This window comes from Sporothrix schenckii, assembly GCF_000961545.1.
Source record: "Sporothrix schenckii 1099-18 chromosome Unknown Cont44, whole genome shotgun sequence".
NCBI lineage: Eukaryota > Fungi > Ascomycota > Sordariomycetes > Ophiostomatales > Ophiostomataceae > Sporothrix > Sporothrix schenckii.
Genome location: NW_015971145.1, coordinates 4,265,875 through 4,281,262, shown reverse-complemented (window position 1 = coordinate 4,281,262; position 15,388 = coordinate 4,265,875). Strand labels below are relative to the sequence as shown.

The window sequence follows — 15,388 nt, the reverse complement described above, 5'->3', positions numbered from 1 at the left end:
AAGGCAGATTCAGATTAGGGTTGTGCACGGTCGAGGTTTGGCAATCGCATTCGAAGAAGCACCCCTGTCCACAATTGTGCCCGCCGCAATATTAACAACCAAGGGCGGAAGCAGCCAGGGTAGCCAATCCAGCATTTGATCCCATCTGGCGGAACCCGTCAATGCGTCGAAAAACCAAATCGATACCGTTTGGTTTCGCCAGACGTCTTCGTATCGCGGGAATTGAGGTTGTCCCGTTGGTAAGGTTCGTGGGCGGCAACTAATTCGAGGAGGGCTGTGCAAAGAGCGGGCAGGTTTTTGTTGGCCAAGAAGGATGCAGGGTGACGACTGCAGACCGCACCACGCACTGCGGACGACGGTGGCAGGGCCGGTACACGAGCGCACGAAAAAAGAAAGAAAGAAAGCACAAAGGCATACGCCCAAAGGTCGAAGGAGGACGGCGGAATCAACGAGCACGAGAAGCTCATGAAACAGAAGATCGAATTGTGAGAACCGTGGCCGGGTATGTCATAAACTGGTTGCGGTGGCGTCGGCATTAGCAACGTCGCCTTGACGTATGAAGGGCGGGAAAAGAGGGATAGCAGGAAAGGCAAAGGGAGGTGTGCAGCTGGCGGTGGCTACCATCTCGACAACAGGTTCAAAAGTGCGGTCGAAAATGATGAAATTGAGGCCAGTGCAGAACATCGGAAGAAAAGGCCGTGAATGGGGTCCTACCAGTCTGTTTGGACGCCTGTCACCGGACCAGCCGCCAAGTGAGGTCGTTCGATCGATCGCGCTTGGGGTGTGCGGTGCCGGTTGAGCGTGGCCGGCCGGAAATGCGAGATGAAACGAAGACGCAGAGGCCAAACGGCGAGAAACAATGACGCTTGAAAATAGAAAAGGAGGTGGAAGCAGGACTGGAAGCGTCGCTGCTGGGAAACAGCCCAATTGACAAAATGGCCAGGCCGACTTGGATGAGGAAGGAACGAACAAAAGGCCTGCGGCGGAGACGGGCAATCGTAAAGAGACCACCAAGCGGGAAAGTACCCAGGTAAATTATCGGGGCTTACTGCCACATGGAGCAGTGTTGTAGCGTGATAGTGGTGCAGATGCGCCGCCTATGGCGCATCGGAAATCGCTAGCAGGGACGGACAGCAGCCAAAACTCGGCGCAATCCTTGCCTACCGAAAAGACACTTCGCGTTTGCTATTAGGGACTTAGAGTGGACTGGCCGTGCCTACCTTTGTGCTCCATATTCCTGTCGACGTCGACTGCGGTCCTTCTGTCTTGTGCAATTTGCGGTGTGGGCAGCTTCTCAGCACAGTCAGAATCGCGCGTCGACGATTTCAAGCAGTACGAGTGTTACGGGGCATTCTTTATTTTATTTTGGAGGTCGTCCCGAACAAGGCAGGCTACAACCTAGGGAAATTGGGCATTTCCAAGAGGTGAATCCCTGTTGCGAGCTGGTAGGTCCCGCTGCCCCTGCTCTACCAAACTGGCTTGGACAGGGTTCGCCCAGTCTACGCACGAACGACGAATGGAAGCAGCAGAGAAGTTGTGCCTTTAGCTTTGACAACATGTGCAGAGGCATCGCCAGAGCCAGGAGCCTCGCTCGAACCACCACGCGCAACACCACGTCATATGGCTTCGAGGCGCACATAGTGCCCTCTGCGGACCGCGCACAAGCTCATGCCGTTATCATTGTGCTTTCTTTTGCGCTGGTCACTCGTCAGGTAGTCTCTGCAGCGTCTCAGCTTCAGCTTTCCTGGCACAGTGGAGAAGAATGGGAAATTAGCTACTCCATCCACCACAGTTTCGATCTGGGAAGCTTGGCCTTCGTAATAATGTCGACGCCATGCTTCGGCACCAGCTCCGGAGATAGACTGCTTAGTATGACTATGTACGCAGGGTTGCAATATTTTCTAATTTTATCTCGGATTTGTCGTTCTGCAACATGCAACTTAAAATCGTGATAAAAGGCACAGTATGTATGTTGTATGTCATGCGCACAAATAGTTTAAATGCACTTATAGCAGTTAGCTACATCAGGCACGCGAGCAACGACCAACGTTGCACTTGCCCTGGGCGAGGCGGCGAGGCGGGCTATCGCCAGGACCTGAAGGCACAAACAAACAGCAAAGCTGTTCCTGCCTTTCATTCGAGCTAGCGCCGTGTATTCGCATTGGTGCTCGTGGGAGCGTCGAACAATAGGATCGCGGCCAGAAACGGCAAGAGCAAACCGCTTGCCATCCGCTCCTTCCCTGTGATGTCCTGTAATCTGTGTTCTTGCCTCAAACAATCATGGAAAGCCCCGGACGCGGGCCCAAAACAAGCCCAGTCAAGGCTGGCACAGACCACCACACACCACATCGCCATTGTCCCCCATACGTTTGAAGCCGCGCCATCATGATTCGTCTCAACCCCACTGCCCTCTCTGTCACAGTAGAGGATGTAAACAACCTTGTGGTGCGTCGAGGCTCGTCTTCCGACGACTCAGAAACCCAGACTACGAATCACATCGGCCAGCAGATTAGCAAACAAAGCGTCTTTGATAGCTCCGAAGAGCAGCCTCCGTACACCGCTGCACAGGCTTCGGCATCACCGACGGCGGCATCAACAAAGGACGGTCAGCCAGATGCATTGCCCTTGCAAGCACGTGCCGAACCGGAGATGGATGACAGTTACATGGAAGATGTGCCCCATCCGGTGCCGGCCTTGACAGAAACTCGCACTCGCGGTGGCAACAGCAGCAAGAACAGTCAGACTGCAGGTGATAGTGAGGCAGGCCACGCTGCAGAGCTAAGCGAAGACGTAAACATGGCGACACCTCACCAACATGGACAAGTATTGGCTCATCTCACCCCGAGCCAAAATGACGCTCCTGCTCAGGTAGGGCCATATGACGACAACGCCTCGCCTCGGTGGCTGTCTCTGCCACCCCGCAGGCCGCATCCAGCGTGGGCAGCTGCCGAGCGGGAAACCGCCACGAGCCCGCTTGCCAATCGAGTTCCTCGCTAGCGACAAGAGGAGCGCCAGCATACAACGGGAGCCGACGCAATTGCATCACAGGCAGACAGTGCAAACAACACACCAATTGAAGTGGACTAGCCACAGGTGGATCGGTATCCGGAAACGTCTGTGGCTACAGGTCCATTCTCCTCGCCCGTTGGAACGGCACGGAGACGATCGATCGTGACTCCTGAGCATCGGGTAAGCCATGAAGTGGGTGTTGGAAGCAGGACAAAGTAGTGGTACAAAACACTAACTGGACCGGTCGGTAGAGACCAGTTCGCACTCCTCGACGCTCGCAATCACATGGTGACGACTTGGAAGCAATAGACAGACGCGCTGCAAAAGAAAAGGAAAGAGGCCCTGAACACTTTGAGCAGCCTCCCCGTGCCCACAAGCAGCCCGATGTTTTCCCACCGACAGGGCGCGACCGAGAGCCCGCCGACTTTAAAATATTCGAAGAACCCTCGCGAGTGGTCCGAGTGAGCCGTCGTGAATTTGAGCAATTCTTCGGGCGTGTCAATGCCGGCAGCGATGACGACGTGCCAGATGTGCTGGAAGAGGTCGTCTAACTACAGCATTGGGGCGAGGGATGACGACGTGTTCTAAAATACTATTTGATCTGGAAGGTCGACATTGGCGTTGCGTCGTTGTGAGAATGTCTTTATGCACAATACAAACCAAAGGACATAATTTTATGCGATTTTGTGAGTCTTTTATGAGCAGTGGCCTTTCGTGCGTTGTGAATAATATCGTGCACAAAACATAAAGTTATGTCGTGCCTCTGTGCTAAATCGGCTGGGACTGGCAACTCGCACAGGGCAACCCATTCCAGACGCATCTCCATCCAGCCATGGGGTCCGGGCGTCCAAAGGTGCCTTCGCGGACACTCACCACTTTGCAAAAGGTCTTGAAAACAGAGCGACGCTAAACCGGATCGGAAGAGCACTCTGGACGAGCTACACTTGCGTGCGTCCGTCTTGCGTTGCCAGAGTGCCTCAATCGCTCCTTGAGCCTTGGCACCGCTTCGGAGAAGACGAGAGGTACAATCGAACCATCATGTTTGCCGCGGAACGTGTGCCAAAATGTGCCCATTTTGTTAGTCTACAAGTAGAAGAGCGTTGAAAAAAACTGGGTCTGGCCAGAGTGCCGGCACCCTTGATGAAATCACGCGAGGGAGCGCTCCTTGCCCTCTGCTGACGGTGGGCGGGGCCAATTGCCAGAGCAGCGCCCGTGGGGGATTGATTGCCGTCGCAGCAGGGGATAGCATAGCACAGTCTACAATACAGTGCGTTAATATATACGCACTCTCAGCACGGAGCAATAACCTTGCGGACCACAGTACTACCAGTGGAGAAGCCGCTCTCGTCTTCACTCTTACCCACCACCTCCTCTCCCTTCGACGGCTGGTCTGCCGCGAATCATCACCCTGCATCGTTCTCCGTTCCCGCAAGGCAAACAGACAACCAACCGCCCCAGAACAGAACAGGGCCACTCCATCAGTCCATCTCCCCAAATCCCTTCCGTCCCTGCTGGGCACGCCCCGTCTTTTCGGTCTTGTCCTGCTTGTCACCGACCTCGTTCTTCGTATACTTTGCCATCTCCCACTCCCAACACACCCACCAATGCATCTTCATCATGCGGCCAACATGTATTGTCTTGCAAAGGGCATTTTGACATTCCAAGTTGGTTTGACTGTGCTTTTATGATAATATCTCTGTTCCTTGGCCTCGGTCCATCCGTCACCCACATCCCTCTACCCTCCATCTACCCAGTCTGTTTCCCCAAGCTACGGCTTCACAAGCCGGAGTATTTTGTCTAGCAAAGTAGATATAAGTCAGCAGGACGCGGTTGGCCAGGCGCTCCTACCACAGTCCAAGACAAACGGACGAATAAGAGAGAAAACTTTGACAGTTGTATGGAGACTGAATAAAGAACAAATGAGGACAACAAGTGCCTCTACTGGAAGGCTGTTTGTTAGACGCAACGGCTGCACGGCTGGACAACACAGGACCAGTGGGCATTGGTACCCTTTTTCGGGCTTCGTGGTGTTCTGTCTTAAAAGCTTCGCAAACCTTAGTAACACAGGATCGTGTCGGTTAAGGGTTGTTGTGCGGTCGTGCCTTCCGAGTTTCCTCAAAAAGCAGTTGGAGATGGTAGCGCCAAAAGATTTTGGCTCAGATTCTGCTAGCGTAGTACATAAGAAACACTTGGTTCTCCCAGCCACACACATACTAAATACAAGTACTATGCCTGTCACCTCTTAATGGGACTGCTCATGTTTTTATCTTTGTCTCCTTCTCGCCTTCTCTCGTTTGAATCTTTATTTCCTTTCTTTTTTCTTTTATTCATCTCTACCGACCTTCCTTCGTCCACCTGCACGTCACCTCTTAGCCACTCTCTCTCCCACAGCCTCCCTTCTTATTTGCTTGTTTCCTTTCTCTTCTCACATGTACACCCCCCGTCTTTCCTTCATCGTCCATTTGCTCTCCCAGAGAACCAATTCTCACATATTGCCCACAGTTCCTTCCCACTCGGTCTCTTTCCCTCCCTCTTACATCTCCACGCTCGCTCTTTCCTTCTCGCTCTTGAATTCAAAACCTCCTCTCACATAAACTCTATAGCCTCCCCTTCTCCTTTCCCTCCACACCGTGTTGCTCTTTCCTATTTACTATTTGTAACAGCTATCCTTTTCAAATCTATACTTCCTCCCCTCTCGTGCCCACCTTCTCCCCCCTCTAATTCCTCCTCCTCTCCCATTCTCATCTTAACTGCCACCTTAAAACGTACTACCACTGCCAGACCACTACCGACTTTGCCTCCACCTATAAGTTGACAATACGTCCACGGCCGGCTTCAACTCCTCCGTCTCTTTAACTGACCGCTCGATAACTCTCCCGTGGACCAATTGGTGTCGCCTTTACATCCTTTTAGTGCCGTTTGTTTTCACTACTTACACTGCTCGCGTGCCTCACAGTTTTTTCGCTCTTTGTAGCCTCAATTCGCCGTCTCTGCTCTCCCTCGCACACCTTCGCCCTGCATTACTTACATTATTTACGTCCAGTTCCTTTTTGATTCTACACCTCTATCACTATTTGTATACTTTGTGCCGCTCTCGCTAGTTTCAAACCTCATATCAACCCTGCTGCCGCCCACTGTCTATTCAAAGTCAGCACGGCCAAGTCACCATGGCATCTTTCCACCGCACGTCGTCGCCAGTTCTCACAATGACGTCCCAAGCTGCGCACCAACTCCCCTTTGACCGCCCGTATGCAATGCAGCAATCCTCGCCCTTTGGCAACCCATCTGCATGGTCGCAAAATATTGGCCAACGCAAGCCAACGGCTCCACCTCGGGGCCGCAAGCGGTCGCGGGACGAGGCTGCCGTCAATCTCGATCCCCCCGAAAAAGCTCCCCCCGCCGTCGAGCCTGTCAAGGAAGACGAGGACGAGTGGGAGTACGGCCCCGGCATGGTCCTCATCAAGAAGGGCAGCGGTTATATCCACGACGCCAGCAACCAATCAGGTACTTGGCTCGAGGAGAAGGCTGCCGCGGTGGAAGCCACGAGGAAAGAGGAGGCTCTTGTTGAGCAGCAACGCCAAGCGCAAGACCGCCCGTCTCTCCGGAGCCATAAGTCATCACGCCTCGACCTCTCGGCCCACATCGAGTCTCCAGAGAGCGCACGCAGCAGCCGGTCCAGTCCCAAGCGCGACGTACGCGATCCCTCGCCCATGACCCCTGACGGCGGCTCCTCCGGCGGGGCATCTCAGCCCGTCATCGATGACTTTACCTTGCACCTCGGCATTGGCTGGAACCGCCTCAGCGACGACGAGCACATCCAGGCGGCCGCGCGCGGCTGGGCGCGCTACATCGAAAACCACTACCCTGTAACGGAACCCAAGATTCTGCTCGAGAGCAAGGGTCTCGAATCCTACCTCGTAGAGGCACGCGAAGGGTACTTTCTCTTTGCAGAGAACCTTCGTCAGGGTCGGCTTGTCAGCAGCAACGCGCAACACGCTCTCGACAATCTCAAGTCGTCCCCGCCTGTTTTTGACGGCACGCAAACGATGGGTGCCGCTGGCACTCCCCTTCCCGCGGAGGTTGCGACTGCATTAACAGCCGGGCCGGCCACCGCCACCACGGACGTCGAGATGGACATGATCTAAACGGACAGGGAACATTTTCACACCAATTGCTCGAATGGAAGGCGTTTGTTCTTACGGGATTGCATCTTTTACGTTTCCAAAACGGTGTTTCTCTGGCCGCGCAGGTGACGCGGCGACTTGTGGGCAGTGGCGGCGGCGCAACACTTGGGGTGGCTATCGACTTATTTATTTATCGGGGGCTCTTTTTACGATCGGCACTGGACAGACGAGCGAACAACAAAAAGAAAATGAACCGCGAAACAAAAACCGCACCGCGGCGAGAAGGTAAACAATAGCGGGATAGTTCTTTTCCATTTCCTTCATTGCATTTATCGAAGTTCACGTCAGGTGTCTAAAAGTTCCCGAGTCAATCAGGGACTCTGATTTGCTCCAATCAATGTCGCATTTTTGTCAATTTTGTCAATTTATTGCACACTGTATTTTTAGCTCAACCAACAAAACGCAAAACAAATTCATATGTTGTCAACGAATCCGTACCTTTGCAAAGACAATACCCAAACTATTGGTATACTTCTTTCGTGTCAGTGACATGCATGTCGACCAGTGCTGAATCAACTGATTAAGACGGTGCGGCACGGAGGGGAAGATCTGAGGCAGAAAAGCCCCCTGCATGGCCGTCTTCTCTCCGATGACCCCCTTTGTTCTCTGGTCTTACCGTCTTGCCTCTTCACCCACAACACGCTTGGATGACCCTCTGCTCCTCTTCGTCCGTGCTGGCCAATCAAGAGCTACAGATGCATGGCCAACCCACGCGGCACACCAGCGTCCAGAAGCAAACGAGAGCAAGCCAATCATGTCCCAGAGATGGCTAAAAAAAAGTAAGACCAGAGCGAGAAGGGTTGAAACCGATTCCTAGGCCGTCCTCGAGAAGTACTGCTCCGTAGGCAAGCGAGGCCAGGTAGGATCGCTGTCGAGGTGAACGACCTTGACAGGTTTTGTCTTCCGTCTTCCGCCGTGCAGGTCCAAAGCAAATATGTCGTAAAATATGCAAAAAGACTGCACCGTAAGTGGTGTGCTGCGCTCTCATGTACACAGCCTCACAACTTGTCCTGTTCTGCACGAGACAAGCCTCATTTCACCAGGCAGTTGCAGACCAGGAAGAGCCCGGAAGCAACGAGCATATTGGAGAAATGTCGACGGATGGGAACGCTGTGCTGGTTGAATAGAAGCCAACCTCGCGAGAGAGGACTCGAGATGAACGTCGTGCCTGCCGTTTAGCGCCCAGCTACTCTTTCCCATCAGTATCGGTGCACAACAGAACAACACCATCCAGTCACTCCTTCCCACACTGATCGCCATGAGCCTGTACTCTTGTCGGCTGCAATCCGAGTCGAAGTCTGGGCTCCTGCCGCTCCCCAACTTTATTATCCATACGTTTGGGTCTTTCCAAAGGTTGCTCTTTCCTATGGAGAACGGTAGGGGCGATGTTTGCTCTCGTCCCTCCCCTCTTTCTTAGTCTGGATGTGTCCCTGTCGCGCCATCCAATCGACAGCCGACATCCTGCCTCCTCTGTATCCTCATTCGCCTTCTGTGCTTCTCGTGCCAATTTATCCCTTCATTCTTCTTGGTCTCTCGTCTCCTATCCTGCCTTGCCAACCTGCCCCTGCCACTCGCCCATGTGAAAATCTCCTTGCCGTGATTCTTGTCAGTCACGTCTGCCTCTCTTCGCCACTCCATTTATTTGCCTTTGCCTTCTCAGCAGAAAACATTTTTCTTCTTTCTCCCTCATCTTCATGATTTTCAGGAAAGCCAGAATTTCACATATTCTGACCGCTGACAGCCGCTGGTGTTTTGCTTGCGCACACCCACCGCAGAAGTAGCCTGCGACAAGCAAGGCACACGGCCGCCTAACCGAGCCAGACGCATGCACGCAGGCACGCTGCAGCACCACCAGCATATCCCCCCAAAGGCGGCCTCCCCTCATTTTTTTGCAGCAAAACGGCCCCATGCATGTCGCCTTGCCACGGCCTTGCGACACGATAGCAGAGCTCGCTCCCCAAACCCATCCCAATTGCTTGTTTATCTTTTCGCGACCTGCAGGAGGCTGGTAGCGACACGAGTCACGAAGTCGTCGACCGGCTCTAAAATTTCTCGGGCTGCTCTTCGTCTCCTCTCACGCTTTCTCCAGTCGCCAGTAAACTCTCGCTGAGGTGCCTCCAACGGCTTTTCCCTCCCCCCCTCGATCACACGGCGTACCACACACTCGCCGCTGGCGTTCTCCGAACAAGGTGCATTTTATGACCAGGAGCTTCGACACCTTCGTTATCTCTTCCCAACGCTCCAAGGCACACGGCTCACTCTCTACGATCGCACTCCGCCCAGCGTCCTTTTCTTATTTTGCTTCCGCAGTCGTGGGGCGTCTCTCGTGCCTCACCCGCCCCCATGGTCTCCCAACCAGACCAGCACTTTTACAACAACTCTCTCGCCGTCCGGGGCACCTCTTCACTCGTCGGTGTCGGCGTTGGTAGCGGGCATAGCCATAGCCACAGCGGACCACCACCGCCAACTGCCGCCTCGGTGGCAGGCGGTGGCGGGCACACGTCCTCCACCCGCTCTCGCCGCTACAACCGCAGCCATATCGGCGGCTCGTCCTCATCCTCTCCCTACGCCCACCTCAACGAGTTCCCCATCTTCACCAATACCGGCGATGTCGAGATTGTCGTGCGCGTTCGCTCCGGCCATGAGAATCGATACTTACTACACCGCGATACCCTAGCCCGATGCTCTGGCTTCTTCGAGGCCAGCACCAGCAAGGAGTGGTCGCGAGCGCAAGTGGTCAGTCCGCGACAGGAGCTGCCAGACAACGGGGACTCGCGTGCGCTGACGAGTGGTGGCGAGGTGGCTCGAGTAAGGCCCGGTGGTAGTGGTAGCAGGAGTGGGAGCGAGAGCGGGAAAGATGGACAGACCGCTAGCACGCTGCCCGCCAGCGGCCAGCCTCGCCGGAGGTGGAGATACGAGTTGGACCTTGGAGAAGGCGAGCATGACAAGCCGATCCTTGTGCAGAAGGACGAAAGCAGCAGCAGCAGCAGCAGCAGCCGGACAGCAATGTCAGCGGTGGACGCTCCTCAGTCAATTTTTGGTGGGGGACCGTCGAATATCGACAACTCGTATTCATATCACAACACCGGAGGCAACAACGGGAGCAGGGCGGCACCCACTCATAGTAACGCCAGCTTTTTTCGATCTGTCGCCAACCTGGCCCTCTCACACTCGTCCTCTCGGCACAGCAACCACCGTGACAGCTATGGTGCATACAATACCTCCTCTCCCCTCCTCCCACCACCTACAGCCGACGAGGTCGGTCTTCTCCGTGACTACGACAACCTTTTCCGCATCATGTACAACTACCCGCCCGTACTGGACGGCGTCAACATCGCGGATGCCTATGTCCAGTGCAAATCCCTGCTTGCCGTCGCCGACGAGTATGACGCGCTTGCCTTTGTTGGGCCTCGTGTCGACCACCATCTCTTGCAGTTCCAAAGCCGCCTCTGGCGCCAGATTGCAAAGTACCCGATCAGCTACTTGCGTTTGGGATACATGGCTCGGTCACGCGTCATCTTCCAGGAGGCCCTTGTTCATGTTGTCGGCCAGTGGCCAGCAGGCGAGCGGAGCCTGCGTGCTGCCCTGCCAGATTCCGTGCTCGATCTGATCGAGGACAAGGTTGACGAACTTGCAGAAGCCGTGTCCCGTGTTGAGGCTCGCCTTTTCCGTCTGCATCTCACCACGCGCGGCGGTGAGCGCGTGGCTCCTTCGACTGCATACGTGGACTGGCTCGCTGTGTCCTTGTTTCGGCAATGGCTTGCAGACAACACAACACCTCCGATGGATGGCGGCAGTGATCCCAAGGTCGTGATACCAGAACGGCGCGGCGCAGGCGCCACGGGCGATCGCTATGGCCATCCACGTAGTGGACCACATCGGGGGGGACACCCTCGACATGATGGCGGCCGCGCTTCATCGTCCTCGTCCTCGTCTTCAGGATCGGGCCGGCATCACCAGGAAACAGCCCTGACTCTTCATGTGCGCAATGCGCTCGTCCCAGCGCTCTCCCCGCCCTTGTCCACCCTCGGCCGTACCTATCGCATTCTCGGTTTGGCTCCGAGCCCATCCTATCTCGGCCACGAAGACTGCAAGCGGTTTCTGAAACTGTCGCCCGACCTCTACACACGCGACAATCTCCGCCGCTTCGAGAAACGCATTGACGAGCTGAAAGTCCTGGCTCGCGAAATTGTGCGGCCTCTCATGGGCAGCGGGCTAGAGCTGGACGTCGCCGGCGGCAAGTCCGGCAGCGGCACTGGTAGCAGCAACGGGACTCACGACGGCATCTCCTACTTCACATGCACATATTTGTCCGATCGTGACCTACCCTGGTTGGTAGACATGTGAGGCGTCTCGTGAAGACCGTTTCGCAAATTTTTCCCCGCCCAGGGCGTGTGATGTGACATGATACTTGACGTCGAAACAATATACGCGCGTAATGACTTATGGGGTTGCTCTCTTGACACCGCTGATGACATCTGGTTGGATTTATGTTTATATTTACTATTTGTTTTTGATATTATTCAGTCATTTTTCGTGAACGAGATTCCCTGTTTTGAATGCTGGATGCTCTGGCACCGCTTTAGCTGTTGTTTGTTCTCTCCTTTTGTTCTCTCCTTTTGTTCTCCTTTGGCCCATTATATAACAGCACCATGATTTGATTCTAGGATACCCGCCAACTCATGTAGAGATGTGTTATTATTCATCCATATAATTTGCAGACTATTTTATTTCAGTCCCCCGTTGGCATTGAAACAAAAAATAAGAATTCAAAAGAAACATGGTTAAATTTGAGACGAACATTTCTAGAAAATGAAAAATAAAATGGACGAATATCAAAATATCATGGATTGTATCGTTTACTGCGTCAAATAAAAAAGTGAAGCCAAAGAGTCATAATTCATTGCGTTAACCCAAACCATAAAAAAAATACACACTACTTCAACCCTTCCTCAGTCAGATCGACAATGGAAATCTCGCTCTGCCGCCAACGACGGCTTCGCACCGGAGACGGGCTCCGAGAATCCGCACTCATGTCGTCTGCAATTTCTTCTCGAAAGAACCCGGTGGCACTTGTCCGCGGAATATATTGCGTTCGCTTTGTGTTAGACTTCACCAGTACACGTTCAGCGCCTAGTGACACTTGTTCTGCAACTTGTGCGGCCTGTCCATACCGTTTCATAAAGACGGCCGGTAAAGGGGATGACGAAAGGAAAGGATCCTCGTTATTTACTGTAGTAGCTGGTTTCTTGACCAAAGTGCTAGTTCCTTCATCATCATCAGAAAGCAGAATTGCTGCCGATGGCTTGGCTGGGGACTTGGCTGGGGATGGCTTGCTCGGCGAAAGGAAATCACGAATCGAAGCCTGCTTCTGAGGACTAGCCTGGGACGGCAGCTTGGGGTTGGTTTTCGATCTTGGTTTCACCTTTCCCGTGACCGAAGCACCTGTATCTTGAGTCTGTGACGCTGCAGCCTTCTTCAGTGGGGATGGCGACCACGCGAGGGATGAAAAGCTCGCAGCAGGTGGAGGGGATGACGGTATCGGGGATGTTGGGATTTGTATGGGCTCATATGCCGCTGTCGTAAAGGGGCTGCTCGTCATCAGATTAATCACCTCCGTGGACTTTGTTACCGTTGGCGGTGAGGTAGGCTTGATGAATTCTCGCTTCTGATTGCTTGTGTTGTTTTTCGTGACCCGCGGCACGTTTTGCGAACCGGACAAGGCCCAAGGGTTGTTTCCTTTTTTCTGATACTGAGACCTCGCTATCTTGGCAGTCGACGAGGTTTTGTTGATATTCTTTCTTGGGATTTCTGGGAGGTCATAATCCTCGACACCTGGTTGGGTGTCCAGGTCAGGAACATCATCTTCGCTGAAGTCAAGACTCTGTAACACTTCGGTATTGGCCTTGAATGTAGGTGGTACCTTTGGGGGTGCTTTTTCTGTACTCGAGACTTGACTGCCAGTGAGCATGTAGTCTCTAGTGTTTTTTGTGACTCGTACAAAGCGGTCAAGGGCACCAGCCGGCATATTGGATTTCTTGCTCTTCGGCTTGCGTGTTGTAGGCTTTGTTCCTTCGGTGGCACTTTTCTTGCCACGTTGTTGCTTCTTTTCCCATTCGGCGAGTGTTGCTGGAGCTCCTATATGAACGATCGTACGAGGGACCCACGTTACACAAGGCACTGTCGGGTCGTACGGGGTACCTGTGGTGGGTTTCTTGACACTGGCTACCGTCAGAGAGCCTGCTGTATCTCCGGGCATAGTTGGTGCTAGAGCCGTGGGTGGAAGGTCGTCGAAATCGTCGTCGCTGTTGAGTGCCAGGCCATCACGTCCATAGTTGACCTCAAGGTCGTCGAGCTCGCTGTCTAAATCAAGTCCGACAACGTTGACAGGGATATAGGATACTCGTATCTCGGGGGTGTTATCTGTGCTTGCGTGTATCCGTTGTCTCGAGATGCCCTCCACAAGGGACGGCAGCCATATATCGTTGTCCAGATCTTCGCTCATCTCTTCTCCTCCGTTGGCTGATGGCCACTTAAGAAGTAACATTCGTGCCAATAAGACTGGGGCAAGAACACGTATAAACTTAATGGCACCACCCCGGTTTGACCAGTCGAAAGTCTCTGCCACAAAGTCCCGCAGAGCAAGAACATCGATAGGCTTAGGCTTGATCGAGTCTGTGCCTTGCACCGCCACCGAGCTCGGAGCTGTTTTAATGGTTGAATCTAGATCCAGCCGCACGCGTTCCACTACGTCAGCCGGAGAGACGACGGGGTGAGTGTAATACCGTAGAATATCGAGATTTGGAAAGTCTGCTGGGATAACAAGCTTGTGGTGACATGTGCGAAAGAACTTGCTCTCGTTGGTGCGAAGCTCGTGCTGCAGATCAGAGCGCCACTCTGCCAGCGATGCAGCGTCTGACCGTTTTATACGGCACAGCCTCCGTCCGTAGCCTGCCTTGGCCGCTTCGCAAGCCAGCTTAACGCCACAGCCTGGGACACCCTCAGGGAGATAGTCGCCGCCGCTCATAAGAGCAACGAGTATCATACCCTCCCGATCGAGGCCAGTCTCCTTCGTCTTCAAGATCGCCTCTGGGGCTATGGATGTCGCTACAGCCGCCTCGGTTTCGTACATTGTGACATGTGTCGCCGTAGCTGAGGCACTGCCCTTTCCAGACGAGTTCGTAGTAGCAGCAGACCAGTTACGAAGCGTACGTGTACTCCCAAACATGAGGGTATCGACGTCTTCACTGAGTACAGCATCCACTACGCCTCGTTGCTGTAACAAGGCACATTCGGCTTCGGCCTCACCGGGTGCATCGTGGACATAGAAGCCGAACATGCGGATCATGCGCTTCGCCATAGACGAGGCTACCATATCGCCCGGGCCAGTCGAGCGCTTGTGGCGCTTGAAGAGCGGCTTGTTGATGCCATCGAAAACAAAGACGGGCTGGACGGGCATGCCCAGAAGGCGTATGAGACGGTAGAAAAGTGTGCGAACAGCAGGATTTGAACCACCTAGATATTGTAAGTACAAAAGTAGAATAAATACTAAGGAAATATCGAAGGGCCTGGGGTCTTTTTTTTTTTTTTTTTTTTAAAAAACAAAAGCTCCAACGCACCTCTCCCAGACTGGACTTGGAACTGCCAAATGGAGATGTCAATAGCTAGGCGTAGCGGCCGCCCGCGCTTCTCGAGACTGTCCACAGCCAGGCGCAAGAAGGAAACACGGGCGCCAGCTCCAATCTCTTTGTAGAGTCCTTTGATACCCATTGTTGTGAAAGGGTACGTTGTTTGACGGCGTGAAGGACCAAAAAGAGCTGCGGCAGGGCTTCAAAATCGGACAGGAACAATTAGACGATATCAATAATAAATTGTGTATCCATTTTCGTGATGAATTAAGGCACGGCGAAAGAATGAATACCTCGAACACGACCGTGTCGTTGTCACGATGATGATGACGAAAAGCGATGCTGAATGAGCGACGCCAGCTGACGCCGTCAAAGTTGCCTCTTTGTTGACGCCGTTACTGCTTTGGGACGCATTGTGGCGTTCCTATGGCGATGGGGCTGAGCGCCACAGAGAAGAGACCACTAAAAAGAATGGCGCGCGATTCCTTACAACGGTCTTTAAGCTCGCTTCAGGGGCACTCGGGCGCACTTTCCCCCCATTTACCAATGCGTTCCAGGGGGCGTTTT

At 53.6% G+C, this 15,388-nt stretch overlaps 7 protein-coding genes across 7 annotated transcripts; 6 read left to right on the top strand and 1 right to left on the bottom strand.

Annotated features, from left to right (window-relative positions):
- Window positions 1–161: 161 nt before the first annotated feature.
- Window positions 162–489, top strand: SPSK_10086 (uncharacterized protein; the record flags this gene model as incomplete). Its single annotated transcript, XM_016736643.1, has 2 exons — window positions 162–239; window positions 334–489. 2 exons carry the CDS (start codon window positions 162–164, stop codon window positions 487–489), a joined length of 234 nt encoding a protein of 77 aa, XP_016588107.1.
- Window positions 490–1,556: 1,067 nt separating this feature from the next.
- On the top strand, window positions 1,557–2,146 carry SPSK_09877 (uncharacterized protein; the record flags this gene model as incomplete). The annotated part of the gene is made up of 2 exons (XM_016736444.1): window positions 1,557–1,869; window positions 2,016–2,146. The coding sequence occupies 2 exons, from the start codon at window positions 1,557–1,559 to the stop codon at window positions 2,144–2,146; spliced, it is 444 nt and encodes a 147-aa protein (XP_016588106.1).
- Window positions 2,147–2,385: 239 nt separating this feature from the next.
- Window positions 2,386–3,560, top strand: SPSK_09423 (uncharacterized protein; the record flags this gene model as incomplete). The annotated part of the gene is made up of 3 exons (XM_016735995.1): window positions 2,386–2,985; window positions 3,088–3,189; window positions 3,261–3,560. The coding sequence occupies 3 exons, from the start codon at window positions 2,386–2,388 to the stop codon at window positions 3,558–3,560; spliced, it is 1,002 nt and encodes a 333-aa protein (XP_016588105.1).
- A 2,616-nt stretch (window positions 3,561–6,176) lies between these two features.
- On the top strand, window positions 6,177–7,154 carry SPSK_09581 (uncharacterized protein; the record flags this gene model as incomplete). Its single annotated transcript, XM_016736153.1, has 1 exon — window positions 6,177–7,154. The coding sequence occupies one exon, from the start codon at window positions 6,177–6,179 to the stop codon at window positions 7,152–7,154; it is 978 nt and encodes a 325-aa protein (XP_016588104.1).
- A 610-nt stretch (window positions 7,155–7,764) lies between these two features.
- SPSK_10909 (uncharacterized protein) lies at window positions 7,765–8,320 on the top strand (the record flags this gene model as incomplete). Its single annotated transcript, XM_016737147.1, has 2 exons — window positions 7,765–7,972; window positions 8,247–8,320. The coding sequence occupies 2 exons, from the start codon at window positions 7,765–7,767 to the stop codon at window positions 8,318–8,320; spliced, it is 282 nt and encodes a 93-aa protein (XP_016588103.1).
- A 1,216-nt stretch (window positions 8,321–9,536) lies between these two features.
- On the top strand, window positions 9,537–11,540 carry SPSK_08787 (uncharacterized protein; the record flags this gene model as incomplete). Its single annotated transcript, XM_016735374.1, has 1 exon — window positions 9,537–11,540. The coding sequence occupies one exon, from the start codon at window positions 9,537–9,539 to the stop codon at window positions 11,538–11,540; it is 2,004 nt and encodes a 667-aa protein (XP_016588102.1).
- Window positions 11,541–12,129: 589 nt separating this feature from the next.
- Window positions 12,130–14,963, bottom strand: SPSK_08490 (holliday junction resolvase YEN1; the record flags this gene model as incomplete). The annotated part of the gene is made up of 2 exons (XM_016735086.1): window positions 12,130–14,708; window positions 14,813–14,963. 2 exons carry the CDS (start codon window positions 14,961–14,963, stop codon window positions 12,130–12,132), a joined length of 2,730 nt encoding a protein of 909 aa, XP_016588101.1.
- Window positions 14,964–15,388: the final 425 nt, after the last annotated feature.